We start from the raw sequence: 17268 nt of genomic DNA, 5'->3' as shown, positions 1-17268 counted from the left end.
GGACATACAAACGTCCAGAGTGTGAATACTACAAAAAATATAGAATTACGAGGCGGTATCTGCAAGTATACGAATCTAGTTGTAATATAGTTTTACAACAAAGTGGGCAATAACTCCGAGGATCGTACCTAAGGGAGGCGAGTGCTAGATCAATTCTAACCTAAACACTAAAAGATCTAATTAGTATTTTAGATTCAGTTATAGTACGAAGAATATAAAATAAAGGATTTTTGGGGTTTTATAATGATAAAAATAAAACAACATAAAAAAGATAAAATTCAAGAGATTAAAAAGGAAGAATAAATCAAATCTGATTATGGGTGATTAGCTCACTTCCGTAATCTCTATCAACTGTCACTTCGAGTTCCTCGTCAATCAACTAGTCGCTACCCTAGCAGGATCTTTCGATCTTCCACTAACATAATGACTCAATAAGAACTACTTATCTTCTAATCTCACAGTCTAGACTGATTTAGGGTTAAGGTGTTCACGGATAAAGAATATCAATTTTGGGTTAATTCCCACCTTGATGACTTTCTGGGGTTGTCAAACTTAGGGTTTGTTTCACGTTCTCCCTTTCCCAAATAGTTGATCCATTGAGTAACCCTACAAGACAGTTAATAGATCATACATTCACTCGCTAATCCCCCATAGAAGGGTTAATTCCTCATGGCGTTCATAAATAATATATAATATATGTAAAGAGAAAGCATGTTAATTAAATCGAGAATGTAAGGCCCAATTTTTGCCCGGCCCGTCAATAAAATAAAACCAAATTAAAATTAAACCAAAAAAAAGGGTCCAATAAAATAGCAGTCCAAATTACATTCAGCTAGCCCAAACCTAATCTGACACAAGCCCAAACCCAAATACATACAGCCCAATTAGCCCATTTTGAAAGAGTATCCCAGAAACCCTTAGGGTTTCTAGAACCCTTCAGCGTCGCAGCCAAGCCTTCGCGCGTGACAAGCCTCCGTACTCGTGCACCTTCGCCTCCCACACGCGTGCCTCCATGCCACGCTCCTCCGTACGACCGTACCTGCAGCAAACACAAACAAACAAAAACAACAGCAGAAATACGCACGAAAAAAGGCAGTAGAGAGGATTTTTTCGGATGATTTTCCTTTTTTTATGTTCTTTGTAAAAGCTGGCCATAAAAAGAAGGCCATTCGAGTGTTGTAAAGGGGAAATATCAATATAAACAATATCAATAGAAAAGAATCGAAAAACAGAGTTTTCTTTGAGTTTTGGAAGGTTATTTCATTTATTTTTTGCATTTCTTTTTTCTTTTTTTCGTGGCTCTGTTATTTATTAGCAATAAGGTAATAAAAAGAGGAAATAAGGTTAGAAGCGAGGGGATTTACCTGTGTGGTCGGATCCTCGTTGGCTCCATCGCAATCGGAGCCGGACGACGGTTCAAAGGCCTCTGAGCAACCTTTGCTGAGCGGCATGACTTTGGGGAGGGGGAGAAACGTTTAGTTTTTTTAATTTTGTTTAAGGATGTTAATTGCTGATTTTAAGGCTAAAGTAGGGTATTTATTGTGTGAAAAACGACGCCGTTTAAGGCCTGCTTCAGTGACCTTGAAACGGCGCCGTATTGAGCTTACCCGTGTGCGCGACCCGACCCGCCAGGTGGGGATCCGCGTGTTTTCCCCTTTGGGGGATATTTGCGCAGTAGATCCCTTCCCTTTTTGTGGCATGCTCAAATAGATTTTTTTTCTTTTTAATTTTCGCCCTTTAATTTGATGTCCGCTTTATTTTGGTCTTTGCCGCAACGCTGCGTTTTGGAGGGTGGGGAATATTCCCCTTTCGGTCCCCCATGTCATTCGCGCTTTGCGATTTGGGCCCATTTCTTTATTTGTTTTAAATTTTACCCTGCTTTATTGTTTTATTATCAATTTTGTCCTCTGTTATATTATTATTACCAAAAGTCATTTAATTTATTATCCTGATTGTTGTTATTATTGTTATTATTATCTTAGTATACATAGTTATTCATTTTCATATATATGCGCATACATTATTTTATCTCATTATACATTGTTTTTTGTTTGGTTCTAATATGTTAGCATATATTTTAGGTTAATTATTATTTACATATTTTTAAATACGTTTAAAAAAATGTATTCTTATACCTTTATGTTTTTTTTAAAAATTAGTAATGCTCTTATAATACTATTTTATACACATATGTATATATATAATTTATATCAAATATGTTTACTTTGCATATGACCGTATATTACCGATTTTATTGTTGTATATCCTACTTATACTTAAAACATACATAATTTATTCAAAAACTTCTTAGTGTGTTACACTTTTTATTTTATATATTATATGTCATTCTCTTTTTATAAATATTATTTATTTAAATTAACAAATATATGTTTTTAAATTATGATATTTTTTTATTTTATTCGGGTATTATTATTCCATTTTTGACAACTCCTTTTTAATTATAATTGTGATTCATTTCAAATTCTTATATATAATATTTATTTTCAATTTATTCAAATTATAATTTCTTTTATACGTACATCTTAAATCATTTTTAAACTCATACTTTTTTTCATGCACATTAATTTATTTAGTGTTTTGATAAACTTTAAATTCTTTAGTTTTTTTAATGTTAACACATAATATTTAGTGTTTTAATTTCTTTAATTGTTTTTGGGTGCATTGTATTGTTTGTCTGCTTTGGTTAATTATTCATAAATCATTAGATTGCAATTTGTCTACAAATGATTGCTTAATAATGTATACCATTCCATCGAGTTTCTTTCATTAAATCTTGTGTTTAACATGGTTTAAGCATCGAAATCCCTTTTAGATGTTATAATACTCGACATTCATAATTCACGAGGGAATTGTGCCCTAACTTACTGAGCTTCAATTCTTCTTATGAATTCGGGTAATTAAGCATCTCTTGAGTAATAAAAAACCTCATGGTTTCTACAATAAAATTCATAAGATTTCAAAATGTTGGATCCTAACTTACTGGATACGACATTTTGTTATCTCAATTTTAAAATAAAGGCAATGTTTGATGTTTAGGAATTTCGGGAAAATTGATCCCTAACTTATTGGGTTCGGATTTCCTGATCGACTTAAATAATCAAATATCCTTCTTCGAATACATGATTTTCTTAAAAAAGGAGTACACATTTAATTTCAAAGATCGAGTTGTTACACGCTAACTCACTGAGTGTTGCAACTTTCCCACATGCATCGCTTCTTTTCCTTTGAAGTCTGATGCACCACCTACCTTTCCCATAGGTGGAAGCCTTGTCGATGACTCGGCTAACTCTGACGCTTCACTCAACTTGAGCCTCATTGGTCCTAGCTTCACTGTTTTCATCGCAACTTTCTCCACTACGTTCGATGACAAACTCACCTCTTCCTTGGGTGGAAGCCACTCCGACGACTCACCAAGTTCAGACGTTGTCTTTCTTTTGACTCCGGCTTGCTTTGGTCTATTTCTTCAAAATGAGTCCGTCTTATTATCCAATTTGGTTTATTCAAATTTGAACTTCAAAGGATCATATTTCAAAATCTTTTCAAAATTTCGACACTAAGACATCAAACAATTGATTGGTACCAATTTTGGGCGTTACGAGGGTGCTAACCCTTCCTCGTGCGTAACCGACCCCCGGACCTATTTTCTCAAATCTCGCAGACCCAAAAATTATTTTCAAGGTGATCCGATCACACCTCAATACAAGATCGGTGGCGACTCCCATTTTTATTTTTAAAAGTCGATCATCATTTTTCAAATGTCAAAAAATGGTTTCGACAAAGAAGATAGAGTAAATGAAAGAGCCTAATTGTATTGATATTAAGTGTAAATCCACAAAGTTTAATGATTCCACAATTCAGATCTCTTGAAAGAAAAAAAATGAACAAATAAACTAAAATATAAAACCTAAGAAAAAAACGAAACTAAATATAAAGGAAGAAACTAGGTTAATTCAAATGTGTCTTTAACATATGCCAAATGAGCATATTTATAGCCTTCAGGTGGTCGTCATCTTTAACCTTAGGTTAGCTAACGTTCTAAAGCTTTAAGTTTAATTTTGTGAACCAAAATTCCCCTGTTTTGTGTTTAATTTCTGTCCTAGAGTCCATGTCGCGACACACCAGAACCTGTGTCTCGACATAACATCTAGAATGCTCCTCTGTAGCCATCTTCAGGGGTATGTTGGACACCCTCAGTTTGTGTCGCGACATCGAAGGCAGACTTGAGTTTTCTTCATTTTGTTCCCTATATTGTGACATCAGTCCTCCCGTGTTGCAACGTAGCATCCAATATCGTCTTAAAATGCCTTCTAATGGTCTCTTACACACTCACAAAGTACGTTAGCTCTCCTTTAGGCGTCATTCGGCCCTTAGGATCAATAAAAGACTCAATTTGCATATTTTATTGAATGTAAGTAAAACTAAAGAAACTTAACTAAAACATAATGAAAATGTTTGTATTCAGGCTCCTTAAGTGTGAAAACTAGTGCAGTCTGCTACACCGCTTGACACATTAGATTCTATTGCTATAAGCTGATGAAAGATCAAAGGATGAGAAAAACAATGCATGTCCAATCTAATTTCGCAACACTAAAAAGAACATCACTTAGACAACATGTTTGTAACAAGACGAACTTGAATGATAGAACAAAGAGAATGATTTGTCATTAGTTTGGGAAGGTTGACCTTATTAAACCTTATTATTTCAAGTTGAAAAAGGACTTGTGGGAAGTTAAATATGGTGCAACTGTTCTTCAAACAGTTGTCCAGATAGTTGTTCAGTCAGGAACAGGAACAAGATAGTTTGGTGTGAAGCAAGTTCGAGTGAGAAAAGATCAGACACATTTGAGTTATAAAGATTAGCAAGTTATTGAAGATCGTGTGAAACATGAGGTTGCAACTCATGTTGATAATATGAAAGATTTTTTGAAAATCAAACATACTCCGTTACGTTGAAATGGTATTTGTTCCACGAGTTATAATCTTTATTGTTGAAAAGGTAGTACCTCATCCCCTTGAATAAACTCGAGGCAAACAAACAATGGAAGCATAGAGTAAGGGGGAGTAAGTTTGTTGATTTTAGTATAGTGCAGTTCATGTCTATCTTGACTATGGTTTATGAATTTGAGATTTATTTCAATTTTTTCTTTGGTATCTCTTGTGTACTGATGACATAGTAATAGGGGAAGTTATAACCCTTTACTTATGTTTTGTCAAAAAGTCAAAGAGGGGGATTGTAAGGACCAACCTGATCAGTCACTTGTTTAAACATCTGATTAGTCAAGAAGTTGAGAAAACCTGGATGGTTTTATTTGTTAGCTTATTTGACTTGGGTTTTTTCATATTTCCCAAAAGCAAATGGACTTTAAAGACATGTTTTATTTTGCCTCATGGTCATAATTGAAGTTGGGGTTTTTGAAGAAGTTGAGGTCGACTTGACTTTGTGGATAAAGCTTATGATTATTCTTTGCACTTATCTTAACTGTTTTCAAAGAGATTAATTTTGCATTATTTTGGGATAATTATTAAAGATAATTCAAGAAGATATTCATATTATAATTGAGAACTTTACTTTATCAAGACTACTTTAAAAAGCTATTGAATTTAGCCTATAGATAAGTTGTTGTGCCGCACACATTGGGTGTGTCTTTGGAGTGCTTTTGGCTGGTTATTTGTGTTTCTGCACTCTTGTGTTTGGCAGTTTATTGGAGAGCTTATACTTGATATAAGTGAGGTTTTTAGGTGAGTGATTTGTAATGGTTGGGATCGGTGTTGGGGCTATTAAGGGTAAATTGGGTTTTAGCCAATAAGTAATCTGAAAAAGTGTTGAATAAGAATCGTTCACTGAGCGAGATTCTGCGGAGTAAGATTGGTGAATTCAAACCGCATTAACAAATCTCTTGTGTTTGTTTCTTTCATTTTCTTATTTTGTTTAGTACTTGTGTTTTATTTAAACTCGTGTTGAAAGATCTATTTAAACAATATCTGTCTGAACACTTGACTGAGAATTGGAAAAAGAGCGAACCAAAGGTTCTTCCATGTATCTTAAACAAATTAGAAAACTATTGATGGTTGAGCCTGCCATGACATTAAACTTGAATCGCTGCTCATTGCTCATGGAAAACATGTTTCATCGTCCTGCCTTTCGAAGATTATTGCTAGATTATAAGTTGCCTCTGTTATGAGGGTTGGGCCTGTTCGCTTCTACGAGTTTTTATATTTGTTTGTTTTTGTTTGGATTTGAATCAATCTAGTCTAATGGTTTCTATTGTTTTGGCCAATTGATCGTTTGTGGGGGTTCATCTATGAACCTTTGTTTATCTTCGTTCTTGAATCTGAATGCCAAATGAATGAATGACTATTCATCTTGAAAAGAATATGATATCAGTTTGGGTTTATATTAGACAATATAACATCAAACTTAAAATTAGTTACTTGGGGGATTATTACACATTTCACTTAAAGACGAAATGGGTAATTAATTAGGTAATATTACACATTTCTTTCAGGTGCTCAACAGCTTTGACAGTGAAAACTATGGTGTATGTCCATGAATGCTGAATTCTTCCAGGTGTTGTGCACTAGTATAATTGTAAGTAACATATACAAGTCATAATGTTGTTCTTTAATGGGGAGCTCGCATAAAAGAAAATTGTACTCAGTTCTGGTCTATTGTGAACAAAACTTAAGGCTAAATTATGCTTATCCAGACAAGATTATGTTGCAATACAAAAAAGGAAGGTAGAGCAACAAACAAAATATATATATAAAAAGAGTAAAATGGCTTTGCTTATATATAAAAATGGCATTGCCTCATACATATATATAAAAAGAGACGGAGAAGGAGAGGGAGGGAGAGAAAGGCTCAAAAAGACTAAAGACAAGAGTGAATTACGATGATCCAACAGTCTTGAAGGATTCATGAATGTGCCTTAAGGTGTCCTCATCGCGTTTCCACTCAGGCGCCGGTGCATTGACAAAATGAGCATAAAGCTTGTTCTTTGCGCAAGTGACTGCAATCAAACTATGCTTACCAATTCCGTCAATCTCGTACACATAATAAAGCTGTCCATTCTCGTCTTTCTTCTCCTCGGAGACCAAGCTGTCGGCCCCGGCAATCAAATCCTGCAACTCGACGTCTGATAATGCCAAGTTGTTCAAAATCACGTCTTTTGGGGCTAATTGCCTGAACCCAGCCAAGAATGTTAAGTACTCTTTCTCTTGTCTTTTCTTGGGGTTGTAGAATTCGCTGTCCGTCCCGTTGGTGCCCTTTTCAACTTTGGAAACTAAACGCTCTTTCCATCCGTCGGGGACATCGTAGACGTACTCAGCGGAGGCTTTCTTGTCGGAGTTTCCACCGTAGCCTCCGTAGTTGGCGGCACTGGCGGCGGTTCCGTAGTAGACGTTGTATGCATCAGAGGCAATGGAGGAGGGAGGGGAGGTTAGGAGTAAGGTGGTGGTGGCTAAAGCGGTGGTTAGAGCGGTGGTAAGAGGCTTGGGGAAGAAGAGGAGCGGCGGCTTCAGATAAGGGGTTTTAGGATTGGCGGTGGAGGAAGAGAGAATGGAGGGAGATGGAGAAGAGGTTAGGGTTGCCATGGGAATTGGAGAGATGAGTGGTTCTCTTTTCGTCTTTAAAGCTTATAAACTGATTTATCTGTCCCAAGATTGTCCTTATCCCAACTTTTGTTTTAATTTTCTTATTTTACATATTTTTATTTCTTTAGTTCAAATATGATTATGCAACTTGAGAAAGTAATTTGTAATATACCTACGGATCTCGTCATCCACCTATCACCAACTTAATCCAATTATTATTCTTTTAATAACTCCTAAACTTGTCTAAAATGAATTAATAATTACATAATGCTAGACATCCGATTTCCATATTCTTGTTTCTTTTAATATACAATATTTTGTTTTTACATATTATTACTTAGAATTACTTAAAATCCTTCTCGCCTGGTAGAAAAATCTTTTTACTTGTCATCCAATTACTTCTTCGTGGGTTATAGTGCACTGCATAAATCAAGCCCATTACCACAGGCTGCCAAGGGTTCAAATAATGCTGCTTTCTCAACCTATACTTCCGACGGCTTCACCCACCATCATTGTATATGGAAAGAAACTAAAAACAATACAAGCGGCTGTGTATATAAATTGACAACTACTTTCTCCCAATACCTAAGGTCAATGCTATCATTAAACTTTCAGCATACCACTCAGAAATCCGCCATAATACAGCAGTGGCATCTTGTATGTTATGCCTGAACAAATCATATACAATATCACCCATTGGTCTCAAAATGATGGTTCACTGTCATCGTTTGAGTGAAAAAAATAACACATACGATATATGAAAAGCAAATCCAAAATTTGTGCTATTTCTAGTAATAATATCCAACGTCTTTATCTTCGTGATAAAACCCAGCAAAAAAACTGACGGTCATTCTGGTCTCCTCTTCAGCCAGCTGCCCCAGCAGCACGCTTATCACTTTCACCTTGCTCCTCTCTAGCAAACTCTTCTATTAATTCCCGTTGTCTTCCCGTCAGATTCCTGTACATAAATCAAGTAAATTTGCTTTCAACTGTGAATATGCTCCTAGAAACATGGATTTCGATGGACGATGGAACAACTTCAGAAATTTTTGGCATATAAAACTTACTTTGGGATGCTAACATTGAAATGCACATATTGATCACCAAATGAGTACGAGTTCCTTGTTTTAATTCCTGTTGACAAACATACACAAATATATCGAAGATAATGCAAGTTAAATCAAAGACAGTTACGAGAGGAAGAGGGATTCAATTGCACGTGAAAAAGAAGACCAACAGATTTCAAATTTTAGATATATGAAAGAAGGTCCAGGGCCTAGAATTTAGAGTTTCGAGTTTTTAGTGTTCTCATTTTTACTGATCAATGAAATTAAATAACAGAATTCAACTCAAGCAAATTAAAATAGAATAAAATAAAGTTACCTATAAAGAAAAGAGAAAATGAAAATTGTAATCCCAGACTTTCAAAGGACAAAACTAGAAAATTTTATGCATTCAAATAGGTAAAAGCAGTTCCTGAAACATGAAAAAATGAATACACATACACTCAGGCATTTGAACCAAATGGCAGGTGCATTAATCCCTACTCAAAGAGGAGGTTTTGAAATTCCTCCCCAAGTCAAAAAAATGATTACACTAAATTTAATGAAATGAGGCCCTTTATGTTTATTATGAGAAATGCATTTTCAGAAACATATCAAAGTCAGGTAAGATTACTAATTTACTATTATGGACCACGGTTAAAAGATCAATGAGATTTTCTTTTTCTATACCAACTTGGAAAAGGAACCAAATATATATCTATCTTATTCCCAGATCTTTTCCGTACCTTTATTCTTTAGAACAACCTTCTGGCCTGGTTGAGTGCCAGGACGGACCTGCAAATTGAAAGCAACATAGATTAGGAGCCTCAACTATAACAAATAATTAAAGGTCCCTTTCTAAGCTTATCACAATCATACACAATTTCCAACAAACCTTGAGCACAACATCACCGGTAAGAGTTGGGACCTGGATGGTTCCTCCCAAGATTGCCTGCAAAAAAGGGAAAAAATTCAAATTAATTCATTTATCAGATAGAAGGACCAGTCTCACCAGGAGGACATATACAGAAGGCATACTGAAGCAAACAGTAGGATATAATCCCAGAGTTAACAAACCCATTAGTCATTGCTTAAAAAGATTTAAAAAGAAATGCACAGTTAGAAAATCCAACAAAGTTATTTGACAGTGTATGACCATCTAAAGCAGAGAAACAAGCCATAGAAGATAAGTGATTTTTTTATTGAGCTATCAAAAAAAAGCGTTGCTCAAGACCTCCACACGTGAACCACTTAATAGGTCATTTGAAAAAATTCAAATTCCAGTTCTACCTGAACAACACTCAAAACAGCGTCCACGTGAATGTTGGCACCTTCTCTACGAAAAACTGGGTCTTGCCGGACCTGCAGATATAAACATGATTAATGGAGACAACAATCCTTAAGAAATGGAAAACAAAGACAGTCAGGCATCAGCAACTGCAAGGGTAAATGGCCAAGAACAGTTTACTAACAAAAGAAGGGTAAGGTAAATTTCGCTCAAGGGTGAAGAGTTGGACTTGTAATTTGAAAGAATTCTGCAGACTAAGGTAATGAACAAAAGAGGGGGGGGTTACGCAGCAGCAATGAGGGCCAATAATTTGAATTCATTTTTCTATCATAACCATCTGAAACAGCATTTATAACATCCAAATCTTTGACTACTAATGCCTACTACAACCAATCCCACGCCATATTGACTGCTTTAGATTGCTACCAGAATTAAAGCATAACCAGATTCGGCCAATAGCAGGCACTTAGTGTTACCATATGAGTGCCACATTCAATCACCAATCTTTTAAGTCTACATTAAAGCCTAGTTATAAAATTGTTGCCCCTGCCACTGCTTTCTTTATCAGTACATCAATCTTTTTACAAGTACTACTCTGGCCACCAGTACTACCGTCTTTGCCAACTGCATCCACCATTCACCATTTTATAAGCTTACAAACACACCCACCCAAATGAACTCAACATCTATTTTAAACTAGGCATGTATGGAGATTACGAATAAATTGCTTTTAGAAGGATACAATAACAACCTTTTCCTTTACTTGAAAACTATGCGAACTGTCAAAATATCAGACAAGAATTAAACTGGTTACCTTTATCGTTACGTAAAGATCCCCGGGATGAGTTCTATCAGGATCAGCTCCGCCACTTCCATAAACCTTCAATGTTTCATTGTTATCCACTCCTGAAAATGAGACATAACCTTGAGTCAATCATATAATAAAAACAAAATTCTAGAAGATCATGCCTTTGAATAATAGATATGAAAAAGGATCATGTAACATCAGTTTGTTGTTTTTAGTACTGACATTGAAAATGAAAATGTGATAGTTCAACACACTGTTTCAGTCAAGAAGCATGAAAAAGATTAATAAAACATGAAGTTATCAGTAACAGCACTTTCTCTGGTCCCCATAAAAAAGGAGAAAAAAAAATTTTAAAACTATCAAAGGCAGGATGTTTTAAGTGAATATTTTGCTCAACCTACTCATTAGATGCAAGCTCCCGTGAGTTCAGTTCCACATAGGAATTTTCAGCTTTTAAGGAAAACACACTTATCAACACTGCAGGAGACTAGACAGAGAGCTCCATGAATGATATAATGCAGAACATGACAAGTTAAACCATTACCAAAGCAACCAACAATAGACATTTAACTTTGTAACGTACCTGGCATTATGTCCAATTTGACTGTTTTTGGTCCTTTCACTAACCTAGCTCCATTGCATGACTTGCAAAGCTTCTGGTGCCAACAAAAGTAAAGATATTTCAAATGACAATTCTAAAATAAAAATCAAACAGGAAGACAGTAATATAGAACAAGTTCTTTGTGATAAAAACATGAATTAAAAAGCAACATTAATTGCTCATGGGCATTTTTTCCAGAAGAGGAAGATCATCATAAAATCCAATTCATGAGAAAATTAATTACTTCTGTTAATCATGAGGAGAACAATAGTATTTTAAAAACCTCAATAAAAACAGCATAAAGGAACAAAAGCAAACTGATCACAACCAAAAATGAAGAAATTCATCAAAAGTGAGAGAACTTAGATGCATATCATACCGATACAAACTGACCACTTCCACCACAATGAGGACAAGTAGAACGAATACTCATAAAGCCCTTGTTGATAGATAACTGAGACAACAGCAAAAACTGAAGTTAAGAAGGAGATAAACTAGTTCCATTGCGTCTATGATTAGGAGTATCTACACAATTATGAGCGCTTGCACAATTCTATTCCAGTAAACTAACCATGCCTGAGCCTCCACAGTGCCGGCATCTTTCAGGTTTCACGCCAGGAGGAACTCCTTCTCCACCTTAAAAATGAAGAAAATGACTTGAGACCAAATAAGCTCATCAACATAGGCTTATATATTTGGTTATTATATCATAATCTTTTCAAAAATATTGCTCATTTCTGCATCCAAGAGAGCTTTTTTCTATCTAAAAAATAAATAAAAAAGGTATGGGGCCTAGAGAAATCCAGAAGATAAAAAGAAAACAGTTATGACAGTTCAGAACATTTTGCAAGATGGAAGAGATCACATGAAAAAAAAAAGTATTGGATAAGAGGCAAGATAAGGCATACCACAAGCTTGACAAAGCACGGGAGCTTGAAATGTCACCGTTTTGCTACATCCTTGAACAGCTTCCATAAAAGATAGTTCAATTGCAACCTAAAGTATGGTAAACCACACATGACAACTCAGAAAAACAAAATTGAGTAAAAACATAATAATCACCATGAAGTTGAAATTGATGACAACCTTGATATCTTCACCACCCATTTGATTTCTGAATATATCCTGCACGTTGAATATCTGGCCAACATGCATACAAGAATATTGTGTTAAAGAATTAGAAACAAGAAATAGAGGGTACTAAGAAACCTACAGACAAGCACGTTCACCCCTCCAGCAACTATATTCTATTTTAAGGAACATTGAATCATGCCAACTACTAGGCAGGCAGGCACTGATGCCTCCAATCCCAATAATACTGGGAGAAAAGTATCACACCTATGTTTATGTTTCTACTGAACTTGACAGTAGCAGATCATCCAATGGCACTACAGTTAATGAGTCTTTTCACTGTCTAGTGCTAAGGTGCAAGGCGCAGGCGCACACCTTGACAACACTAGGCATCACAAAAATATCTCAAATTTCTGGAATAAAAATGCTCAAAAACATGCTCTTCCTAGAATTGAAGACCATAAAAGGAGCAAGTCTAATCAAATATAATTGATGATAAAACATTGCAAGAAGCTTTATATTCACTAATTAAAAAAGTATATCCTTGACTAAATGTAACCAAAACCAACCAGAAATGTTAAAAGAAGCAAATTACATCATGAAAGTTGTGGAATTTGAATGGATTGAAATCCTCTTCGCTAAAGCCGCTATTATTTTGCTGTTGTTCAAATGCTTCATGGCCAACCTACAAAATTTTGCACATAACCAGCAGGAAATAAGATTACAGAAAATAAAAAGTTACAAAAAAAATTTTACATAATCCTTTTAGGAAACAGTTTAGAATCAATGACATCCACTTTTGCAGATATAAATTTAACAAGGTACATATCAATTGAAGAGTAAAATCCAATTTGTTTTCTAGCCTTCTGTGCTTAACATATTGACTAATAACAGAAAGGTTATTAAAAACATTTTCCATCTGATAAAATGATAATAATAAAAAGATTTTACAAATAAATTTATACCACACCTGATCATACTCTGCACGCTTGTTCTCGTCTTTTAAAACCTACAACAGAACAAACAAAAATGCAATTCCCTTCAAGCTTCAGCCCCAAGGCAAAGTAACCAAGAAAAAAGTCAACAATCCAGGCGAGAAAAACTTGCCTCATAGGCCTTGGAAACCTCTTGAAATTTTTTCTCAGCTTCAGGATCATCTTTATTTACATCTGGATGGAGCTTTTTCGCAAGCTATACAATAACAAGAAAATTTTGAATCAAGAAACAGGGATAACAAATTATAGAGTTCAGAAGTAACAACTAAAGGACAAACACAAAGACATCACATTAACACGCCCGCTCACAGAAAGACAACTAGAAGAAAAAAGTATTACCCCAAAATAAGCTTTCTTTATTTCAGATGCAGTAGCATTCTTGCTTATACCAAGTGTATCATAATAATCCCTAGCGGACAAAGGAGCTGAACCCAGAAGATAAGGATCACAGTATGAGATAGAGAACAGTAATGCATCCCTGAGATAATTCATACAATGAAAAACAAGGAGCTTGTAAAATACCAGAGCCATGAATTAGCCGTTTTGCACCCAAGTTCACATTAAAAAGTCCAAAAACCAAGCAGTTCCTAGTTTTAGCTGGCATTGACAAGCATGTAATTCGTTACTCGTTAATAGAGGTAAAACTTCAACCAAAACAATAAAAAGAAAGTGTAAAAAGGTGAGATGGTATATTACCGTATTGAGGAGTGTGTTTTCCAATAACGTTAACGGGATTGCCAAGTCCGGCTGTGAAACTCCTCGAACCCCCAGAAATCAGAGTCTTATGTATTTACAATTGAAGAAAATATTATTCAAGGAAAAGCCAAATTTTTATTTATGGAATCAGAAAAATAAAACAAAAAACAGATAAAATTAGAGAGAGAGAGAGAGAGAGAGAGAGAACATACAGAATTTGGGTGGTGAAAAAGGGTAGAAGAAAGGGAGTGAGAGCGCCGAAGCAAGCAGTGAATAAGCCTAACGCCATTAGACCCAACCATTTGCGACCTTACTATCTGCCCCTCCCTGTGTGTAACAACGGAAGCGAAATAAAATTGATTATAGTTTGGGGGGGAATGAAAGAGTTGGGACTTTGATTAAACCCTAACAAAACCCTAAATTGTGGGTAATTTGATTGTTAAGCAGGAGAGGTGGAAGGTTCTAGGCTACCGGGTGCAGCAGCAGTGGCGGGGTAGGGTTGTTATTGTTTCCTATGAAATTTATATATAGTTAATTTATAGGGGGGGGAATAAGAACCACCCACCCAACCATACCCAGTAAAGTAGGGAACACAACAGCAGGTGAAGCGAGCAATAATAAGGACCGGAGCCTTAAACCTCACTTGATCTGGTTGGAAAAATGGGCTTCCTGGATTTTCCTTACCATTTGGGCCTTTTCTCTTTCATGTATACGAAAAATTCAAATTAGGACCGACTAGGAGAACTCAAAAAAAAATTGATTCGTCAGTTCATTTATTATTTAAAAAATTTTAGTCCTGATTTGTTGGTAATAAGATGAAAAAATAAAAACTATAATTATTGAAATTGAATTTAAATATATTTTTATTTAATTTAATTTTAATTTTATATTTTTATAATATAAAAAACCAATGTTTTATTTTTAGATTATGAAAAAATCAAATTTAAAAATAAAAAAAATCAAATGAATTTAAAATTGTTGATACAGGGAATCAATAAGGAGACAAGGAGGAGGTGTGGTGACTGGAGGATCGGTTCACCTATGACAAGTCAAGAGCTAGAGTAGGGAGTTGAAAGAGGAGGAAGAAATAATAGTAAGAAGGAAGGAGAAGGTTGGAAGACTTAGGGTTTTCCTTAGAAAAGAAAAAAGATTAATCCTCAACTCCTCGTACTCTAAGGTATATATAGGGGAGGGCTTCAATCTAGTACTGTCATGTCACCGAAAAGATGGATAGTAGGTCTTTCTAGGTGGTTGGTTTGGTGGCAGGTTCGTTGCATGTCAATTATCGCTATACTCAGTATTGTGTGGTCTTACTCTAACACTCTCCTTGCTGAGATTATATGAAGTTGTTATGCCTTAGTGGTACACATGAAGGGCTCGTAGTGGGTAGCTAGAGACTATTTGCAACAAGTTGTCTCTCAATTGGCTTGAGTGGGATACACAAATGGTTGGTCATGAATGATTGGTAAAAAAGGATCACCATAAAGGGCGTGAAAACTCTTGGTTATGCAAAAGGCCATCCATGGGTTACACCTATCAAGGGTGCTTACTTGAGCTACTGCCAAGTTGCCCTTTGTTCTGCCACATGTCATTACTGGAGTAAGGGTATAACAATTGCCAAAGGTCAAGATTATAGGTTACAAAGTGGCCTGCCTCGAGACCAACCGAACAAACTCTCAATAGATGATGCCCTTAGCAGATGAAGGGGTAGATATGTCGACATACCAAGAGTTTCCCGTTGTGCATGTTAGGGATGCTCTAGAAAAATGGGGGATGCACCAAAGTTTCTAAAATAGCTACATTAATGGCAAAGTACCACAGTTGTCCATTAGGCAATGACGTCAATGATGGAGTTAGCTTTTGCATCCTTTTAAGGGACATGTGCCCTGTCGTGAGTGGCTGTGTATCATTAGATTTTCTATGATTTCTCAAAGTGTCTAAAGCATTCTGATTCTCTACAATTTATGAGTTCTCTTGAATGTCCTCTATTTCCTTCAAGTTCTTTCTTATTGTTCGTGTTATATCTAGTTCTTATTCTTTGTTTTGTTTCTTATTTGCTAGGATTTAGGGTTTTTTCAAGGTAAGCTTTCATTTTTGAGCTTTTTAGTTTATCTTTCTACATCTCCGATAGCTAGAGGTAACCACAGTAGGGAGGTTAAGGCATTTGAGATGGTTAAGAAGAGGATGAAGATGCCTCCAATGTAAGAAAATGAGTCTGTGGTGGGTGGCACCTTTAGATGCTCCCACCACCAAGAAGGAAGCTACATAGTTTGTAACACCCCTAACCCATATTTGCAGCCAGAACAGGGTTACAGAGCATTACTAGAGTTTACAGATCAAATATAATTAATTTATAACATTTACTATTCATATTCAAAATCAAACATATTCAATCATAATGTCCCTTATATGGGTCATCTAAACCCAATTTATGCATTAGAAACAAGTCGGAACTAAATCGGGAGCTCAGAAAATTTTTCGCAAAATTTAAAAATTTTCCTTAAGTGTAGGGGACACACACCCGTGTGGCCAGGGCGTGTGGCTCACACGGCCATGTGACACACCCGTGTCTCAAGCCGTGTGGGCATTTGATGTGAAACACATGGTCGTGTTCCAGCCCATGTCCAAATTATGTTACATACTGACTTAGTCACACGGCCGAGCCACACGCTCGTGTGCTAGGCCGTGTGAGCATACTAACTTGCATAATTAAGGTGCAAGGTTCACACGACCAAGTCATTCGCCCATGTGCCAGGCCGTGTACACACGGCCGAAGCACACACCCATGTACTAGGCCGTGTGTGAGACGCACGCCCGTGTCTCTGCCCGTGTGGACAAAATAAAGTCATTTCCAAGCTTTATTTCTCAACCAAACTTGTCTTCCACCTACATAAATGTTTCAACACTTTTACTAACCAATTCAAGACATTTAAATCAAGCCAAAATCAAGATTTATGCACGACATATTATTGTTCAAATGTCCAACTTACCCCTTTTTGATCAAATACTCAATTAAGTATGTTTGTACCTAATAAACCAATCCAAGCACAATCATATACCAAACATAATACAACATAATGCATATATACATCAAACATATCATCACTAGTCATTCCAATGGCTAATTACAACCAAACATGTATATGCCAACA

At 35.9% G+C, this 17268-nt stretch overlaps 2 protein-coding genes across 2 annotated transcripts; both read right to left on the bottom strand.

Annotated features, from left to right (window-relative positions):
- Positions 1 to 6783: 6783 nt before the first annotated feature.
- Positions 6784 to 7750, bottom strand: LOC107915681 (thylakoid lumenal 19 kDa protein, chloroplastic). Its single transcript, XM_016844813.2, has one exon. It carries the CDS (start codon positions 7612 to 7614, stop codon positions 6910 to 6912), a length of 705 nt encoding a protein of 234 aa, XP_016700302.2. The 5' UTR covers positions 7615 to 7750; the 3' UTR covers positions 6784 to 6909.
- Positions 7751 to 8186: 436 nt separating this feature from the next.
- On the bottom strand, positions 8187 to 14727 carry LOC107915677 (chaperone protein dnaJ GFA2, mitochondrial). The gene is made up of 18 exons (XM_016844808.2): positions 14329 to 14727; positions 14117 to 14201; positions 13943 to 14017; positions 13760 to 13845; positions 13533 to 13616; positions 13396 to 13434; positions 13021 to 13110; positions 12441 to 12494; positions 12263 to 12350; positions 11926 to 11990; positions 11734 to 11808; positions 11337 to 11409; positions 10760 to 10851; positions 9948 to 10019; positions 9553 to 9609; positions 9404 to 9452; positions 8682 to 8748; positions 8187 to 8572 (listed from the first exon to the last, which is right to left on the bottom strand). The coding sequence occupies exons 1-18, from the start codon at positions 14416 to 14418 to the stop codon at positions 8479 to 8481; spliced, it is 1335 nt and encodes a 444-aa protein (XP_016700297.1). The 5' UTR covers positions 14419 to 14727; the 3' UTR covers positions 8187 to 8478.
- Between the last annotated feature and the right edge of the window lie 2541 nt (positions 14728 to 17268).

The sequence above is a fragment of the Gossypium hirsutum genome, chromosome D08, assembly GCF_007990345.1.
Source record: "Gossypium hirsutum isolate 1008001.06 chromosome D08, Gossypium_hirsutum_v2.1, whole genome shotgun sequence".
In the NCBI taxonomy this organism is placed as follows: domain Eukaryota; kingdom Viridiplantae; phylum Streptophyta; class Magnoliopsida; order Malvales; family Malvaceae; genus Gossypium; species Gossypium hirsutum.
Note: the sequence above shows the minus strand (reverse complement) of the source record. Positions and strands in the feature narration are given on the sequence as shown.